Raw genomic sequence first — 19,826 nt, forward strand, 5'->3', positions numbered from 1 at the left:
GTTACGAGCGGGGAGTATTACGTACGCGCTGTGCACCTTTCTCTTTGCGTCGCTCGAGGGGGAGGGGGTATGCCAGTATGCAGATCTATACGTGTCTAAAGAGGATGTGACGTCAGTTACGCGCCAAACCAGGGACCATCTCTCTTGACAAAGCCAGAGGCTTTTGATGGGATTTACCCTGTTCAATTAAGATGTTCACTATGTCCTCGTTCGGGAATTAAGGGTGCACGTATGGAAATTATCTCAGTAAATCACTGAAAATGCAGTGAGACATGGTCAGGCCATGATTTATTCCTCCATGGTCAGATAAACAAAACCGGTTTACGTATGCTATTGATCACTCAACCAAAGCATGCTCTTACTTTGGTTTGCCTTTCCATTTCCCCCGTAATCCTGGTAACACCGCCGCAGTCTCTCTCTCTACCCCCTCTCTCCTAGAGGCACTGGCAAAATTTCACTTCCGCCCTTTAGGCCAAGATAACCCTGCCTTTTCATGTCCCCGCCGAAAAGTCGGTCAGCGGTTTCTGGGCAACCGTTGGCAGCAGCGGGTTTACAGAACGAGGAGAGGTCGAAAATGCGACAGGATTAGTGGCTGTGCGTCTGTAGCGTTGAGTGGGGTGACAGGAGGCCATCTGCTCGTATAGGGGCATTAATCAGACAAAGCCACTAGACCCTCGTAGGCAGAGGCGGGTGGAGAATGGAACACTCGCAGGCAGAGGGGGAGAGGGGTGGGTTGATGTAAATGTGATGAAATCACACAATCGGCCCCACAATGAACGTTGCCCACAATGCAAATCTCCAACGAACCTCTATACCGCGACGATGACGACTGTGTTTTATGTGGCTTTAGTTAAGCAGAAAGGCTCATTGGTTTGCTTGACGCAACAGTTTCAAGCTGATGTTGCACATTTCCCATCTATCATTTTCGAAGTTTATAGCTTTTAGGCCACTTTTTGAGAGTAAAGGAGGAATATTGTTTCATCAGAAGATTGATGACTTTATTGCTTCCGCGTGTATACAGCTTTATCAAAGTTTATGAACGTCACCCCTGGTCAATGAAAAGTTGTCTATGAAGAACAAATCGTAATGGTGGATAGCAGGATGATACAAACTGTGTACCCCCCCCAGGAGAAATCTGCCCTGGTTCAGACATCCTTTCAGGCTTTCATCAAGGTTTATTGAAACGGTGAACACTCGGTATAAAGTGCTGTTTAGCAACAAAGCCCCGACATCATTTCTTTATGGCCCATGTCCCACGCAACGTATCTATTTTCTATAGTTCTGCTTTCCCCTAGTGGATATGTCCACTATGAAGTCGTAGCTTCCCCTTTCTTCGCCCGAACCTCTCACTCTGTCCTGTTTTCTTCTGACCAGTCGATCGGGTGTCTCTGAGCATCTAAGCTTACAGTGCAATGACAGTGTGGGAACCGTCTCTGAAGCGTTACCCGATACGGCGTGGTGCTTCAAGTCAATACTGTTCATGTTGGCAGCCTGTGCTATCTTCATAAGATAGCAAACGGTCCGCCGCTGTGTCCACGTATCGTTTGTCCCTGATGTACACCACCGCGTAGGCTGGGTCGAACTTGGACCCGTCCCACCCCCAGAAGACTGGCTACAAAGGTCTTTTTTCCCAGGTAGATCTAAGAGGCACTGAGTCAGGGTGGGGTATTGAATCAACAAACAGAACCAATATTTATATCAAATGTACCTTTGTGTTGGAAAGAAGAAACCCGCCAAAACACGCTGTGATCCATTCTATTCGTACTGTGTTGATTGTGTTGGAAAGAAGAAACCCGCCAAAACACGCTGTGATCCATTCTATTCGTACTGTGTTGATAGCATGTGATCTCTTTGGAGTGGCATAGTGATCCCTCTGAAGTTTCGTGCGAAACTTGTTTGTTCGATCGCCAAATTGATATTTCTCGCCTCTTTTGTGTCTGTTTTTTGCAGTTACCACGCGATCGGAGCATCCGTTTACGCGTCATGCCTGAACAGAGCAACGACTATCGGGTAGTGGTCTTTGGAGCCGGGGGAGTTGGGAAAAGTTCCTTGGTACTGCGATTCGTCCGGGGCACCTTTCGAGAGACTTACATCCCTACAATAGAGGACACCTACAGGCAAGTCATCAGCTGCAATAAGAATGTATGCACACTTCAGATCACAGACACGACTGGTTCGCACCAATTCCCAGCAATGCAGCGCCTGTCCATCTCCAAGGGCCACGCCTTCATCCTCGTCTACTCCATCACAAGCCGGCAGTCGTTGGAGGAACTCAAGCCCATCTATGACGTCATCAGCGAGGTCAAAGGTGACATCGATGGCATCCCCATCATGCTGGTGGGCAACAAGTGCGACGATGCTAACCGGGAGGTGACCATACAGGAAGGCATGGAGCAGGCCAAGTCTTGGGGCTGTGCGTTTTTGGAGACGTCGGCCAAGACAAACTACAATGTCAAGGAGCTGTTCCAGGACCTGCTTCAGTTGGAGAAGCGACGGACCATGAGCCTCCACTTGGAGACGAAAAAGTCCAAGTCCCAAAAGAGGCGTGAGAAACTGAAGGGCAAGTGCACGGTGATGTGACTTCAAAGGTTGTTATTTTTTTCCCGAGAACTGTTGAAACCATCGATCTTTGCCGCGGCGCAGCCAGTTGCGTGTGAATGCCTTCAGTTGTTGCCACGACAGCTGACTTAAGCACGCGTGCGCGTAAGAATCGCGGTCCAGACAAGTTGTTACCAAGAAAGCAATGCGAGCTTGCAAACGGTGACACAAATCGGATCGAATATAATGCAAGAAAAGAAGTGTATCCGCAGGCCGGATGCAAAGAGCATTGCAAGTTTGTCTGAATTTCTAACAAAACAAAGGAAAAAAAGATTCTGATACACTGACCAAAAAAGCGAATTAAGATCAAGGTGTCTTGGTGAAGTTTGCATGAATCAGAGAAACTTATATGTTTATCCTATGCACAGATGAATGTGTTAATTACTCCTATCTTTAACTGTTTTGATTATTTTGTACTTATATATCGGAAGAATAACACGAAGTCTTTTCCCCCATCGGATATTTCTGAGGGGTAACCTGTTTTTTGAACGAGGCTGCAGAATGCAGCTGAAGTTCACCTCTGAGTAGACTGTTTTCTAGCGAAGACGTCAATTGAAGATTCGCTTAATTAATGCCACTTCGCACTTTACAAGTTACAAAGTATACCGCCTCTTGTTGGAGCAATCAGATGTACACAATCTTCCTTGTTTTATACATAAGAATATATACGTAGAGCATATAAGTTTAAGAGATTACCAAAAGATGGAAAAGAGCGATTTACATTCCTGATTTGGGGAAAATGTGTATTTATGAGTGCGCAAGATATTTAAGATATTTTATAACATGGTTTAGCCTTATATAACTTATACAGATCTATTGAAATTGTTTATGAGGTAACTATTGAGAGATAACGTATCATTATTACGAGATACGGTATGGGATGGTGTTTTATTGTATCGGGCTTTACATCCCGACTAAGATGAATCTTTCGATAACCAGTTTTGTACTTCATTTAAAACGCATCATGAAACAGACATCTGCATTCCAGGCTACTGCGTCAAGAACGTCTACAATCAGGTTTAAACAAAGTGTATATTGAACATGGCGCGGATTTCCAGCCAAAATATTCGTGAATCTGGAGACTTCGATTTGCTATCGCACCACTTCGGTGACTGGTTTCTTTTATATACTTACTAGCTAGTTCGGAGGGTGTGGTGGTTACCACGACAACTAGGGATCTGTCCTCTTTTTGAGACGATAAAACAAGGTTTCCTCATCAATTGGGAAAAAAGGCCATATTATCGCCAGAAACTTTTTTTCAGAGTTGGCTTTTTAAGCTAGTATGATTCCAATTTATATTTAAAAGTTGTCATCTCATTCATAGTGGGAACCAGTTGTGGCCCACCACGCCCTGACACGATGAGCTTGTACTAAAACGAACACTTTATTGTCATTTTTAATAACAATTAACTTCGACAAAAGATAAAAATCTGTAAACGATCTGCAAAAGATAAAAATTGAAAGTGAAGCATCTAAGAAAACAACGGAAAACAATTTTGTATACGCTTGACATCTCAGATTTTGAAATGTCTCTTGGCACGCCTCCAAATTATGAGAAAATGAACGAAACAATGAAACGGTACGAATGTGCTTTGGAACATTGTGACAATTCAATTTTGTACAAATTCATTCAATTCATTTGTTGAATTGTGGAATTAACACCAGGAGGGAAGGCATCTCAAATTACAGTGAACTGTTACCCCCGAAGATTTGAAGAAGATGCAGTGATAAGTGAGAGGTGACGTTTTATATCCGTTGGAGTTCAGCATCACTTTTTTTCCCTCTTGAAAACATAAATACGTTCTTATGTCATACAGTTATTTTTTTCTCCAGTTTTATTCATGTTTTGTACTCGGAGTTTTTGAATCAGTGTGGATTGTAATGTTCGGCATTTATTCTAGCCACGGTGATACATTATTTCGTCATTATCTTTATTTGGAAATTGTACACAAATTCGTATTGTATTGTTTTTCCCATTGATAAAAATGTAAGCCGATATTTAAAGATATTTTATTTATTGAAAAAAGGAATAAAAATACCATTCCAAAGTTTAAATATGATTTTTCTGGTACTACTTTTTTCTTACTGTAGTTGATAACCCCAAAGCTCAATGATTTTAGATTTTGTTGGAAGACAAATATCTATATCATGCCCAAAAAAATTCGAAAGAAATGTGATTGCTTGACGCCTCTTCAGTCGTTTTAATGTGTTTAGTTTTCGTGATAAGCTCTGGCAAAATGGAAAATTGACTTGAAGTTGGGGATCTGGAGAAATAACAGTAACTCCTAAGATTTGTGATATCACAGTTATCTTCATGATGCTGAAACCACCCATATTTCTTCAACTTATTCCCGATTCCCTATTGGCTGGAATAAGCCTTAAACCGATACGAATATACATGTACATAAAAAAACGGGGCCCATAAGCCATCTCCATTCCGTGCGCGGAAACATGGAAGTATATTGCCCCGAGCATGGACCAAGAGAAGGTGCAGTTTTCCTACTAACGGAGGCCCTATTGATCGTAACCATTGATTTTCATTTTGAAGACTTTATCATGGAGATCAGTGGTGGGAACTGCACTTTTCTGGTTCACAAACGACTGTGAAATGTACGGATTACGGTATCGCTTCCAACAGCATGGGCACTCTCCACCAATTTGGCTCTCTTCAACTGATGAGGGGGTGCTTGTGCTCGAAGTGCATACTGTATTGCGTTAGAACAATGGCTAATCAAAACGAAGACTTAAAGAGGGCGAGAAGTTATATAACGGCGCAGAGAATCCAGAGACGTCAAATGAAGTCAAGTACGTGTCATTTCAAACTTTATTGGGTCTTCTTCCGAAACAGGTACTCTGGCCAACTGCAATGACGCCACGCCCAGTTACAGCCTCGGTGTCACACGAAGCACGGTAACTGCGCCACCAAGCGGTCACACGTCCTTTTGAACATTATTTCCCAAGCGAGGGCCTCAGAAAAAACTCTTTTATAAAAAAAATCAAGTCATCATTGTAAATGAGTGTTATTTCAGTATACCAGTGACGCGAGTACAAAGTAAAATGTAGAGAAGTCGAGGGCTTGATACCATTTCACGGGTGAGGGAGTGTCCTAGTATAGATACGTCGTGCCGCACTCATACCACCAAACCAGACGCTATGAATCAACTATAGCAACAGCACTGGTAACACATCTCTTTACACCGTCAGGAGCCCTTGCATGCACACAGACAACAGCATTCACTTGGAAGCCAACATCAGAGCCGTGCAGGATCCATGAAAGTGAATTTTATCTTGCTAAGCTTTTATACCACCTGCAAAGAATGTGCCGGGTGCAGAGAATGCACAGCCCTCTTGTGGTAATAACCCGTCGCAAGAAATCTAGATGGACCAAGCGTTTTTATCGTTCCTGCCTATGAAATATAATATCGAACTCGTACGTCGGGGTGTGAAAGAGTCTTTCTCAGTGGCGAATCAAGCGGGGACGTAACACCATGGGGACACGTTGCTATTTGTTTGGGGATTGAAAGTGCAGCATGTTCGAATCGTTATGGGTGAAAAGAAAAAAAGGAGACTCTGAGACGCTTGGTGGCGACAGACACAACGGACTTTTTGGTTGATGTTGGCATGCATGTCAGTTATGAGCACGGGCACAATCGCGGAAAAGGACCAGCTTGTCTGTCGCCACCGTCTCAAAGTCTCCCATTGGACCGTCCTTTTTTTTGGAAAATAAAACTCATGTTACCCTCAGCAGGACCCAAGACCCGGAAGCGCCACTGACCTATCATTAAAAGAACCGCTTAATTGTTACAACACCAATGATGACCATCCTCAAACCATGTAGAAACTAGCAGAATTATTCGAGATTTCTGTTCAAAGCATTAGGAACAAATTAGTCGGGGAACGAAGCTTTTAGCCACATAATCATAGACGAGGAATCTGCTGTAAGCAGTACAAAAACTTTTCTTGGCCAACATTTGAATTGGAAGGCAAAATGGTAATTTAATCCGGAAAATATACAATTTTTTGTAAATTATTCATCATGAAAGAGCGAGCAAAGATTTGGACAACATAGGGAAGAGAAAAGGCCCTGACTTTTAAAAAGTAATAATTATTAAGCGACCTTTAGAAAAAGACCGTTCTCGTTCTGACATTGCTGTAATCAAAACTTTCAACACAATTAACAACCGATCTAGCACTGGAGCCATATTCAGACATAAGATATGCCTTGCGACTATGTGTTATTTTCATTTCATCGAGTTCAAATTAAATGCCTGTTTCTTTCAACATCAAAATAATGAACCTATGAAAGAACTCAGGATACAGAGGTTATTTGTCTATTATTTTCTACGATTAGTTTACGTAGAACGAATTGAATTGAATTATGGAATTGATTTTTACCCAAGCGTTAAGATACAGTCGGGAACCAAAAGGAAACTATAACACGGGCATAATCTATCTGATTAAAACTTTAACGTACATTTATCGTATTAACAAAAGCATATGTCTGCGTTTTATTGAATTGGGAGGTACACAGGACATCAAGTCCAGGTGTCCATTTCGTGTCAAGCGAGGGCGCTATCGCACACTAGGGTGCACATCGAGCTAAGTAGAGGGTGCAGTCCAAATCTCTCGACCGCGACTTCAAACTGTACACGACTTAATAAAAAGGGAACAGGCTGCAACCACAGTACACGGACTCTTGTGTAAATTCAAAGCAAAGCCAATATCGCTGGAAGTGTCTTGAAAAATCAAACGCAGGGTGATTTGTTCTCATAAATCGGCTCTTCACAATGTTGTTCTTCGGTATGTCGTGTTTGTGCAAGTAAGTCGATTGCTTTATAGATATAAAAAGAAATTTGGTACATTTCAAAATACCTCAAATTCTATTCCCGATATTAAGACAGTGAAAGTTACCTCAACACAGAACGTCTTTGATGCCCCAGCCCCATATAAAACCCCCATTCAGCCATGACAGCCTTTCAGCTTTTGCGTGAATGCCCTTCCCGCAGATCGGCGGACGACTTTGGTTGATTCCGTGTTCGAATTACATGTACATTATAGTTATGACCAGCAGCCGTATATTTGACTGGAAACCTCCAGGTAGCGGCTTAATTAAATCTATAACCCGTAGACGCACGTGCCATTACTAGCCGCAGCCGGCCATGCAAGTAATTCTCCCAGCGTTCTGGATTACAACGGTATGTGGTCCTCCCCCTACTCCCTCTGCAATGGTTCGTCGACAGAAAAGCTTCACCGTGAGCAAGCTTCAGCCAGGATTATTAGCGAAATAGTGCAGTAATCGGCACAGGTTCCAGCAAGCGACGCTTTCTAGGAAGTGCGCGTAGTCTCACTTTTATATCAGTGACGAAGGGGTTCCGGGGCCCCGCCTGAGGTACCAGATACGTCAGTTAAGTCGACGGAGACCAACATATAGAAAAGAAAGATACAAAACCTGCTGCAAAAGTGCTTGCTGACTACAGTGGGCCGGTATATACAAATTAAACATTGGAACTCACGCTTAGATTCAAGCAGGCAAAACGGTGGTAATCAACAGAGTAACGAGACCAAAAAGCATATAAGAGTACATCTCAGAATCGAAGGTGGAAGATGAGATTTCGGACAGAATTTGCCATACTGATACCCACTTTTCATCCTCGACCAATGTACTGCTGCATTTTACGATGCTTCCATGTCATTTGAATACAAATAACCAGTGACAGATTAACTGTTTAATAATTGACACAGACACTCTCACTCTAGAACAAAATTTTGCTGTTAATTATTCAAGTCATTCCTTGCAAATGAAGGTTATACCTACCAGCAAAGTTTGAGACCTGTAGAACCTTCGACATGTTTTCCTGGTTTAATTATCCGGCAGTAAAAGCCAGAATGTTCCGCCCACCACAGTTATATTTACTGTCACACACATTTGCCCTCTCAGATGATACTGCAACATGAGCAGAGTCGGTCGTTATGGGCAAATTGTTTGTGGTCGCATTGTTCGTGTGCTTCTCTAGCACCTGCTTAATCTCTGTCGCGGATGGAGTGCCTGTTAATGAGAGAGCTGAACAGGGCAGTGAGTAAATTCGAAATCATTGAAATCGTTTCCAGATATAGCATTAGATCATTTTGTTTTTAATGGCAGACTATTTGTGACGTCTGTCGGCCCTATCCGGCGGTTAATCTCGTTTTCTTTTGTCCCAGGAGTCGTTGCTCATTACATTATTTTTAATCGAAACTTCTGTAGTTGTCAGTCGCTATTCTTAAACTTTAAGGACAGATGAGTTGAAGGGGGCCACATCCCCCCTCTGTGACAGGAATCAAGTTATTCAATACTGAAAGGCTACCTTGGTTTATTTTATTTTATTCCTTCAAAAAACGTGTAAAAAGCCTTTAAATGTATAGCTCCACCCCCTCACAAAGGCCATACGGGACTACCATTACATTTTGTCCCCCCCAAAAAAGTTCACCCCTCCTGAAAACTTGATTCTGGATGGACTTCAATTTTGCAGTCTGTTTGCATTTTGACAATCAGAACCTTTCAAATTATTGGGATTTCCTCCCCATGCAAATAAACCTTCCACAAACTTTACATTAATAACGGACGAATTTCAATTGACGCAACCTAACCACACGCACAGAACATTCTGATTCCGTTGCAGGGGATTAGCACCTGTCCGAATTCCCCAGTGTCCAGTGTTATGGGAATTATATTTCTTTAAGCTATTACTTCTTTCTTTTTTGATACCAACATGTAGCAATTACTGCCAACGCCTTCTATCAACTGGGAGAGTTAGCCGTGTGTACCACCGGACTGAATCTCATCGAGGGCGGACTAGCATACAATCATTACGGGTGTTACTGCGGCTTAGGAGGGGCCGGGACGCCGTTGGATGCAACAGACACGTAAGACGTCTCTTTCCAGATTTCAGATGTTCCTCGAACGGTTCTGGTACGGTTGTAACTATTCCCATGCAACATTTAAAATTCACAGTTTGGGGAACAATAAAAACATTAACGTGAACTTGCATGCGCGAACGATACATCGGCAATTTTAATAAGTGTTGGGAATGCTCTCTACGGATGCGTATAAATGCCATAATTATGCCAAGAGAAAAATTCAAGTCACCATCTCGCCACAGAGAGTAAGTATTCTGTGACTCCAAATCTCGTCGAAGCTACTTATGAGCCTCCAATTTAATCAAGAGGGGGCGCAATTTGTTTTTAGCAACAGAAGCTCCTTTGGTCAGAACAGAACTTTTCTGGGTCACGAAAGACTGGGAAATGCACGCATTTCGGCTCATCACTACCAAGAAAATGAACACTCCACATGGCTCTTTACAACCGATGAGGGGTACTTCTGCTCGAGGCGCCATACGCTCTTGCAGCGGCGTCAAAGTGATAGTTGCTGTTACGTTCATGACAACTGCTACACGCATAGTCCATGTTCCATCAACGTGTTCCAGTACTCCATCCCTTACAAAAAGAGCGTGAGTTCGTGTGGCACCGCCGATGCAACCATCACGTGCAGTAAGTAATGAGCCCCGAGCTGGACCAAGAGAGGGCGCAATTTTCCTAGCAACCCAGGCTCCTCCGATGGGAACTGGTACTTCGCTGGTTCATTAATTAACAAACGGCTATGAAATGAACGCGTTACTTTCGCACCGCTACAAAATGAATACTCCCCCACCAGCCTGGCTCTTTTCATCTGATGAGGTGGGTGCTTCTGCTCCAGGCGGATTCGAAGACATGGAAACGACAATACCGAATTTATTTCTTGACCAACTCTACTCAATATCATCTTGCATACGCCCGGTCCAAATTTTTCAGCATCAGGTTTTGGGTCTGAATTAGTTATTCCGTTATCTCAACGGACAAATTCTCATTTGCTCTCAGGAAGTTTTAGTACATTGAACAAACCGCACGCGATTTTTTGTCACAGCCTAGGCTTACATATGATTATAGCATCGGTTGATCCCGAATTCAAAACAGGAGATCTTTTTTGCATTTATATTCAGAAAAAGCCTCCGACTATCCTTGGTATTACGGGAGTGAGAAGGACTGTGCTGAAGCGATCTGTAACTGCGACAAAGACCTCGCTTACTGCTTCAGGGAGACACGGTCAACCTATAACGAGGCCTATCGCAACTGGAGCAACTCCAAATGCTAGGCATATAGCAGTAACGAAGAAGCACGACTGTGTATCGAGTTGTAGTAGGCCTGTAGCTTAGGCCCGGTCTGGCGCCAAATATAGTTTACTTTGCATACATTGAATTAAAGTAAGTCTTTTCTGTAACCTTGACAAGGCATATTAGCCTTTTAGAGGTATGGCGGACACAATAGGAGGGCGCTGTTTGGTTTTGTCTTTGCTTCAAATCCACCACTTCAAATAGCGCCCACCTGTTGCTTAGGCCATACTTCTGCAAGGCTGATGGCGTTCTTTTCATTCGACATTTAACATTATAGTGTCTCTAACCATTCTTATAAGAATCAAATATGGCCTTGTAACATCCAAAGAAGATTTCTTTTCACAAATTAAAGTAAGACACTTCACGTTAATTATGGTGTTTAATGATGAGTTACTTGTGTTTGGTTACAGAGCAATTGGTCTCTCATAAATTTTGAAAAAAAAACAGCTGGCTGATAATGTACACGAGATTGAAGCAATACTAGCCGTACTGGCAAGCATGTAATGTAATACAATGCATCTCTGTAATCTAAAGGCGTAACACCTTCCAAGTTTGTACATTGAATTACTTTTTAGCGCAAACGAGCTCTTCAAAGGAATCTCACATTATTGGTTTGTGAAATATTACACATTAGGTCAACTTCAAATTTTGAACTTAGATTTTTAAGCAGTCACTGAGGTAATACGCTAAGGAGCGAAGAATTTTCCTATAGGGACTGAGATAATAGTTTTAGTTCAAAAAGATAAAGTGATTCTCAGAATCCGTGAGAGAGGGAAATAGTAATTTTTCTTCAGAGCTCGGACGGTCTACAATGTGAAGTTTAAAACTTACTGCATGATGTGCTAACCTGTACTGGTTAATAATATTAGTTCTACTTGACAGAGGTGCATATTCTAATTGTATTCTCCATGTGGTCTGAGAGTTGCGAATAAAGTCACTGAGCTTTCCCCTGGAAAATGTTAAAATATAAGAAAAAAAAGGGAAAAATGGACAGAGGGTGAAAACCCTAGTTTGCATGAAAATACTCTGGAGTGAACTCTAGCCTGGACTTGTCAATGTGGTATCGTTTAACGATCTTTGACACGCTTCCTAGAGAGAGCCATGCAGCTTTCTTGCAACATCCACGAACGGAGTTACTGGAAGTCTTAGGCCTACTGCTCAGAAATATTAGCAACGAACAACGACCTTAATTAAATTGGACCATGACTACGGTGTTAACGCAACGCTGTCCACGTGATTTGATTTTTTTTCTTGTAGGGGACCTCGAAAAACGGTTCTCAAAGACACTCTTGTAGTGTAGAAACAAAATACTTTTCTCCAGTAACAGAAATCGAAAACTTTTTATGAATTGCATGTGTTTCAATGTGTGCAAACAAGTTCATTTCTTTGTCGGTTGGAGTGTGTTGAAAAGTAACCGCTTTTATTCAACCATTAGAATTACGGTAAAGCTTTTGGGCAACTGAGGGCGCTACTGCCGGGGTGCCAATCAACTGAAGGCGAGTTAAATCAAGTTGCCTGACTCCAGCGACCCAGTCGGCGTATTAAAACATTTTTAGCGTTACTCACATTTCACCCTTGGTTGCGATTCTCGTCGCGTACATGGTTATTGAAACCTCGTACAATCGAGTGAATTGTTCCCTTGGTAATAATAATCGAATCGGCTATTGATAACCAGTGGTGCGACCATGCCCCAGGGTCTGGTTCCAATGGTTGACTAAATAGTTCAAACTATCCATCGTTCAAGCGTTGTTAGTCGAACTATAGTTGACGATCTAGTCCTCGCTCGCACCTTCCCCATGAAGACACTGTCCAGTTCATGGTGTTTTTATGTTTGAATTTCGGAACCAGAGTTTTCTAGTACATTTTACTGAACATATTTCCGAGGAAGGGTTGCTTGTTTGTTTATAACCATATTCAAACAGAATAGAATCGAGTCCCCAAAGAAAAACAGTTTCAAAACAGCAAAATGTGAAAATCATCAAGGAGTGGTTTGTGCTCAAATCAACGCGACACTCAGGGATTTCCCCGTAAAATGACATCACAGTTCCGCTCATTGGTATTAGCACAAACGCCTAAATACATCAACATGGCTTTGCACGAACATAATATAAACTGAAGAACAAAAGGTTCATTTTCAAAGAATGAAGAAGACAAAGGTGAAATAAATGGCAATGTTTAATGTTGTCAATAGTTATGACGGCCATGAAGTTACCGGTGTCTCAGTATAGATGCTTGAAAAAAGCATGATATCCATCTTTTTGTCCATTTCGCATTTAAAAATCCAAATTTCTCTCCTCTGAAATCCCAGAAAAAAATCCCAGACACGCAGTGGAAAACATTACTCATCAACCGGTCAGAAATAAACATCCTCCAAAAGGCATAGTGGGAATTCCCTAATTTTTTACCGCCATTCTGTTCAATCGTCAATGAGCTACAGAGAGGTAGACTCGGTCAAACGGTGAGTTAAGGTAAACGCTTGGATGGGTTTATTGTCCTCAAATAATAGAGAGGCGCCGTGGTGGGGGAAAGCCGAGTCGTCAAAGGCCCCGTGCACGTACATATACACCCGTACACCTTTGTGCACCTGCCGCAGACAGCGTGCATTGCAGGTACTTATACTGGGCTTCCTGGTGACAAGAGTGAAGTCGGTAGAACCTTCACATGCTTTGAACATTCGTGTCTCCATGTTTTCTTCATGACGTTCGGCAGCAGGCCTCGGTCAGGTATTACGAGACGTCTCGCCTGAAAGCTATGAGGTATTTAATGTTAACTTTTCGGAGCAGTTTTTAAGTTGAGGACGTTTGAAACATGCCCACCGTGGCCAGAAGTTGCACACCAGCGACACGTACAGACACGGTCCCGGGCACCGTTTCGATTGCGTCATCAGCTCTATGCCACCACACGTTTCGCGCAAACACTGCACGCTGTTCCTCGACATGTGACTCTCCCTGAAAATCCGAACTCGACCGATTTTAGCTAGGCTTGTTCGGTCAGGGGAGCTTTTGCCCCCTTCCATTCTCTGACCTGTCACACCCCTGGCTGTGGATAAGTGAAGTTAGTCTTTGCATTTTATGACCCATCTGAACCGGGAGGGGAGGGGGGGTGCTCCCTGCAGACAAAGGAATGGAAAGTGCCAGCACTCAGAAACAGTACTAAGACTTTAAGGGGGAGGGGTTGAGGATTCTTTTACGCATGAAATAATCGTTTTTAGAAATATGCCCACACTGCTTTGGGAATGTGGAAACCATAGCTCTTATGGAAGTTTACGAAGAGTCACGAACAAATGTAATCAGTGTAATTGTGTCACTGAGAGGTGTCATTGTTATTTGCATTTACAGTGGAATTTATCATTTTCTACTCAGTATGGATTAAAATATGTACGAAACGGTCAGTTTCAATTTTTTTCCCTGTGAAATATAGATCAACAGAAACAATGGCAGGCTTTAGTCGGAATCAACCTGTCGAGAGTACTTTTCCTGAGTATCTCAATGAGGAAGATGATGAGGAAAGCCCTGGTAGAAGTAGGCCTTCTGAATTAAACTCTTGCGATACGGTGCTACAGAGACTGAGCGCTAAGCTCAAGGAACTGGAGGAAAGAGAGGCCTCGACACGGTTGGAGGTCCAAACGTTGAAGCTGCAGGTGGAAGCTTCGCGGAGGGATCATGAGAGGATCGTGCTTTTAGAGATGAGGAAAAATGAAGCTGAGGCCTACGCAGACGCTATGGCAACAGAGCGGGCAGCTATCGCGCGGGAGAGAGATCAAGTGAAGTCGGCGCAGGAGGAGCGCATACAGCAGGTCAGAGTCGCCCTAGCGAAGGCAGAGGCAGAGAGGGAGAAGATGGAGAAAGATTACCAGGCCAAACTAGCCGAGTTGAAGCGCAAGCACAACGCACAGAACAATACTCTGCAGCTGTGGGAGGCCGAACTCCGGCAACTGAGAGACGAAAACGCCGAACTCAAACGGGAAAACAACTTCCTGAGGGAGACGTTCTTCGCCGTCAGTCCCTACCAGGGCGACAGTCAGCGGCTGAGTTGTTTCTCGTGCGGGCAGGGTTACAGCGCCGAAGCTCACACGGGCAACGAGTGTACTTTCCACCCGCTGCCGCCCGTCCCACCACTCGTCTGGCACCGCTGGCAGCACGAACATCTGAACAAACACCAGCGCTCCGCCTACAGTCAGTACTTTTACTGGTCTTGTTGCAACACGCTGGCGGCCAAGGGGCGGCGCCCCGAAGGGTGCCGTCGGGGACCCCACCACCAGAAGTGGGAGATGGACGTTGTAATGAAACGAGTCATGTTGTCTCGTGACATTCTGAACGAAAATGACGAGCAACGCGACCCTAGGATCTTCTGATGGCCGAGTAAGGTCAAGTTTGATCCGCATGATGGCCCCACTGTGAGTAATATGCCTCCACGCCTCAAATTCACATCTAGTCATCATAATTACAAAAAGAAAAAAAATTATATCAAGAAGTTTTGTACAGTTCCCGCTCTTGTGATTCCACAAATTTGTACTCCTTTTGTAAATAGGTATAAAATGCTTTCCTTAAAGATTGGTCACACATTTTATCCAGAACCTTGTTTAAAGACAGTATAAGTTTTATCAGAGTTTACATCTTAGCCAATTCATTTTCAAGATATATAAAATATACCCCTACGACGATACATTATTGGTAAGGCCATGTTTATACGATAAATTTTACCAAAGGTGTGCATGACATTTTAAATTTTGTTTTAATATTTCGTCCAAGTAAACATTGATGTACATATTAATTTCAAATCTACTCCAGTTTAAAGCTGCTGTGTAGACTTTAATTCGATGATTGCAGCAATCAATTCGTACAAACCTGTTTTAAATAATTTATTGTATTGTATATTTAATGAAACTCTAAAGAGAATTTTGAAACAATTGTTTCACGAGTTTGATGTGTAAGTACAACAATGCACTGCGACGATATACTTCCTTGTACCTACTGAAGAATTGTACATGTATTCAACTGATGTACGGAGCTACTAGTATTCAGATTTCAGCCTTTTCTTACAGGGTGTCAAGTTCAACGTTGAATAGACTGTAATTACGCATATAATTTAAGGTTGCGTTTTCGAATAATTCTTCTGATTTAACAGTATGTAATGTAATAGTTCACACAGCGTGATTCTTATCTTGCAATTTTGTGTTCCATTTAACATTAATTTGAAATTTCATAATTTTAAGGGCATTTTTAGATACTTCAAAAATACTTTTTTGCCGATGTAACTAGTTCTGTATGTTTATATTAAGCAAACAATTTAATGTTAAATCAGGAAGAAGTCGTGCTGTTATAGATATTTCAGTACTATATTCGGCCAGAATTTTTGAGACTTTGTTGCATTCAGTTTTCTCTTTTTGGGACTGGATACTATTTCAGTTGATGACAGTACATGGATGTAGGTTATTTGAACAGAACACCCCAAATAAACAGGGTCTTCCTGAGATGACATCACAACGATCATTGTCATCCATGATCTGGAAAAGCATGGGTCAAATTGAAATCTTAGAAAGGAAAAGCACGAGTCAAACTGAAATCTTCCAAAGTGTGCACTCTTCACTAAAGTTAATAAAAGGTGACGGTTTTCATACATTTAAATTAGCAGAAAGATATTCAAAATGTGAAAGAAAAGTTGTTGCAAGGACCCTGCTACTTCAACCCTCCACTTTGGATATAGGCTTAATTTTTTTTCATAAAAATTAAGGGAGCAGAGAATAAAATCGGTATCGTCTTTTTTTTTTTAGCTGCATGATGCAAATAAATAGCACGTTCCTTTATGAGACAGGGAGGGTGGCTATCAGTCGGTCCAAGGTCTAGCATTCGGAGTTGCTCCAGTTGCGATAAGCCTCGTTATAGGTTGACCGTGCCTCCGCGAGGCAGTAGGCGAGATCTTTGTCGCAGTTACAGATCGTCAGAGCGCATTCCTTCTCGTCTCCATCATACCCAGGATAGTCCGAGGCTGTCTCTGAAACGGTAATCAGGTTTTTTTCCAGTAAAACTTGCATGAGATGGAACTGCAGAAAAAACCTCCCAAATCTCTGACTGAAATTTACACATTAGCTGTCACAATGTCTCGTTATCACATCATTGACATCCTAAAATGCGAATGAAAAACAGCACACTTTTGGTACATTGGTACACATGAACTTTCAGCACCTTTTTTTTCGCTTATTTGAAGCTGTGTTTGTACCTTTTTGTTTTTTATGCTATATCGAATACCAATATTCATGAGCAAACTGTGCCGTCACTCTTGGCACAAGACTCAATGTCACAAGAATGATACAACCGTAGCTGCGGAAATAGGTCCAGAAAAGCGTGGAAAATTCTTTTCTGAAAAAAATAAACCCCGCTGTAGGCCAAAAATGGTTTCGTACGTTGAAGAGGAGTGTATAAGAAAAATTCACCAATCTTCCTTTAACCCTAACTCCCTACGTGTGTGCAAAATCATATTAACATTGGAGGATTCAGGAATGTTAGGGTTAAATTGAATTTCCAATTTTTTGATGTCTTACTGCATGTCACGGTTGCATCGTCGCTCCCACACGAACTCGTGGTCATTTGGTAGCGGATGGTGTACGTCTGTCGGTACGAGCATGGACTTTGGTCGTAGCATTTGTCATGAAAGTAACAGCAGCTTCAGAAAATGGAGAAAGAGAGAAAGGAACGCTGACATGAGAAAACATAGAATGGAAAATACAGTTTGCAAACTTTCTTCAAAACCGTTCCGAAAACAGGAGATTTGTTGCTGTGCACTTTAAGTAAAGACGCTCATTTCAGTTTTTTTTCAATTTTTTGTTTATTCCTGGCTTTATTAAATCCCCAGGGTGTATGTAAAACCATATTTAAGTCGGAGGATTTTGGACTGATGGGGCTATTTGAAGTTATTTTATTGATTTTTTTCATGATATGTTGCTATTGCTTTTATTTCCTTGTGTTTTTGCATTTTATAATTTTTATGTTAATAAATATGAGAATCGATGGCTCATTGCGGCTGGAATACTGAATGGTTGCATATTGCAACCACCGAAAGTTGCTTGCGAATGAAGAAGTGAGATGGTTTCATCAACTAATTTACTCTCCTATTTACCGGCTGTTTGGGCAATTTCTGATCTTTAACCTTAATTGTCTTGAATCATTTAATTTACACTCAAAACAGGGTTAAGATTAAGGAGTGCTTGAAGATTCAACGAGGTAGTAAATTTTCCTTCTCTGGGAGAAAATTACAAACGGTTTGCGTGACGTGGGGTATGCTTAAAGGAGATTTCACCACGGAACAAAACAACTGCCCCGAAAGATGGCTACCATGTAAAGCTTCTGTTAGTTACTCCTGGTGTCAACCTCGTTCCTCAAAAGATTGACTCAGCGCGTGATTACGTTGTATCGACGGATCGATGTTCGCAAAATCTGTCACTCCAATAGGCTAGTGCTGAAAAAAAGAAGAAGCTTACTCGTCTGTTGCATCCAGCGGGTTCCCGGCGCCTCCCAATCCACAGTAACACCCGTAACTAGTGTAAGCTCGTGCACTTTCGATGAGACTCAGGCCGGTGGTGCATGACGTCATTTTACCCATTTGGCCAACATTGGTGATAGAAACTGCCATGCGTGAAAGTTTAAACATAAAGGAGTAACTGACGTCATTCCCAGAACCAAGTATGCTCTGTACTTACCACTGTAAAACCTTGGCAGCAACATAATTTGCCGATTAAAGAGACATTGTTTTCAGACCTCTCTACCGAGAGCGATATCTGCCGCCAAAATCTCGGCTTTCCCAAAATGAGGAGTCTTGGAGTGCATGTAAAAGCACGCATGTTTACACCCATGTAGTTTCGGTTCAATGTAGCGTAGTGCCTTGCTGCCCAGGTTATTGACACCTCACACTTTCAAGAGGCGGACCCGCGTAGCGCATGGAGAGAAAAGTTAAATTTTAAAGCAGGCCTGTTTTGAAATAAAAATGGAAAGCGTCCAATTTTTACTTAAAAAAATCGGTGTCAAAATAACTTCAAGGCATTATACCATTCTAACACCATGCTGAAGAAATGTGACCTGTTTCAGAAATGATACCAATAATCAGTAACAAGAACGATGCAAATTTCACAACTTTATTTGCCCGTGTATAATAACTACCGAAGATTTTTGCACCCAACCGTTGAATCTGGAGCGCTTTAAAGTATGAAATTAATAACGAGGGGAGGAACTGTAAAACCTCAATTACCAACTTCATTCTGGTTTTGGAATGGTACGGTATATAGGCCACATGATAAATTCAGTCAAACGGAATACCCACCGTCCTGTTGATCTCTCTTATTAAAAGGTAAGCCAGCCTCGATGAGGTTAACGCAAGTACTCGGCAGACTCACGAACAAAACGATGAAGCACAGTTTGCCCATGTCGATTTAAGCAACGTACGGATTTATTCACAATTCACAGTACGTGTTTTCCCACCAGAAAGGGAATATAAAATGGTGGCAGTATATCCTGGTCACTATATATTTGCTGGTATAACAACATTCATCAACTCGCACATCTCTGTCGTTGAGATATGTCTAGGAAGTGCCCGCAACTTTAAGTACTACGTAACCGGTGACACAAATCCCACGGAATGGAAGGATATTGAGTTTTTTAAAGGGGGGGGGCAAGATCATCCCTGGGAAATATGCGATCATCGATTAGCTTTATGGTCACTAAAACTGAAATAAAGAGGGGGAAGACGTCCAAATTGAAGATCGGTCAACTTTGTGGTATCCATATCACGAAGAGGGCCTCCATAGGTTTGTCCCACATTCGCATAAATATTGACTGCGTCTGTCTCATCGGTGTTTTATTAGAAACTGCAGGATTTTTTGGCAAACACAAATTTAATCCATGTGACTTGAAGGGCACATAATTTCAGTGAAAGTGGACTGTGAAATATTAAGCGGCACGAAAACACTATAAAGCGGCGTGGATTTCAAGGCTAAAGCTCCTTCAGGCTTCTAGCTCAGTGTTCAATGTGTACAGCTCAGTGTACGGTGGC

The 19,826-nt window shown here is 42.3% G+C and overlaps 4 protein-coding genes across 5 annotated transcripts in view; 3 read left to right on the forward strand and 1 right to left on the reverse strand.

Moving 5' to 3' along the window:
- Positions 1–4,653, forward strand: part of LOC110977465 (GTP-binding protein Di-Ras2-like) — a 47,390-nt gene extending 42,737 nt beyond the window's left edge. For both annotated transcript variants that reach the window (XM_022231643.2, XM_022231642.2), the window contains exon 2: positions 1,951–4,653. In XM_022231643.2, the coding sequence (XP_022087335.1) occupies positions 1,951–2,580 (630 nt within the window). In that variant the 3' untranslated portion in view covers positions 2,581–4,653. The remainder of the gene's footprint in view (positions 1–1,950) is intronic.
- A 3,859-nt stretch (positions 4,654–8,512) lies between these two features.
- LOC110977466 (acidic phospholipase A2 PLA-1-like) lies at positions 8,513–12,342 on the forward strand. Its single transcript, XM_022231644.2, has 4 exons — positions 8,513–8,671; positions 9,354–9,501; positions 10,001–10,125; positions 10,614–12,342. The coding sequence occupies exons 1-4, from the start codon at positions 8,569–8,571 to the stop codon at positions 10,763–10,765; spliced, it is 528 nt and encodes a 175-aa protein (XP_022087336.2). The 5' UTR covers positions 8,513–8,568; the 3' UTR covers positions 10,766–12,342.
- Positions 12,343–13,293: 951 nt separating this feature from the next.
- On the forward strand, positions 13,294–16,270 carry LOC110977478 (uncharacterized). Its single transcript, XM_022231658.2, has 2 exons — positions 13,294–13,540; positions 14,205–16,270. Exons 1-2 carry the CDS (start codon positions 13,536–13,538, stop codon positions 15,136–15,138), a joined length of 939 nt encoding a protein of 312 aa, XP_022087350.2. The 5' UTR covers positions 13,294–13,535; the 3' UTR covers positions 15,139–16,270.
- LOC110977479 (acidic phospholipase A2 PLA-1-like) lies at positions 15,575–19,298 on the reverse strand. The gene is made up of 4 exons (XM_022231659.2): positions 19,098–19,298; positions 18,262–18,406; positions 17,326–17,447; positions 15,575–16,778 (listed from the first exon to the last, which is right to left on the reverse strand). The coding sequence occupies exons 1-4, from the start codon at positions 19,198–19,200 to the stop codon at positions 16,627–16,629; spliced, it is 522 nt and encodes a 173-aa protein (XP_022087351.2). The 5' UTR covers positions 19,201–19,298; the 3' UTR covers positions 15,575–16,626.
- Positions 19,299–19,826: the final 528 nt, after the last annotated feature.

This window comes from Acanthaster planci, linkage group LG12 (assembly GCF_054643075.1).
Source record: "Acanthaster planci isolate LZ-2023a linkage group LG12, COTS_SCS, whole genome shotgun sequence".
In the NCBI taxonomy this organism is placed as follows: Eukaryota; Metazoa; Echinodermata; class Asteroidea; order Valvatida; family Acanthasteridae; genus Acanthaster; species Acanthaster planci.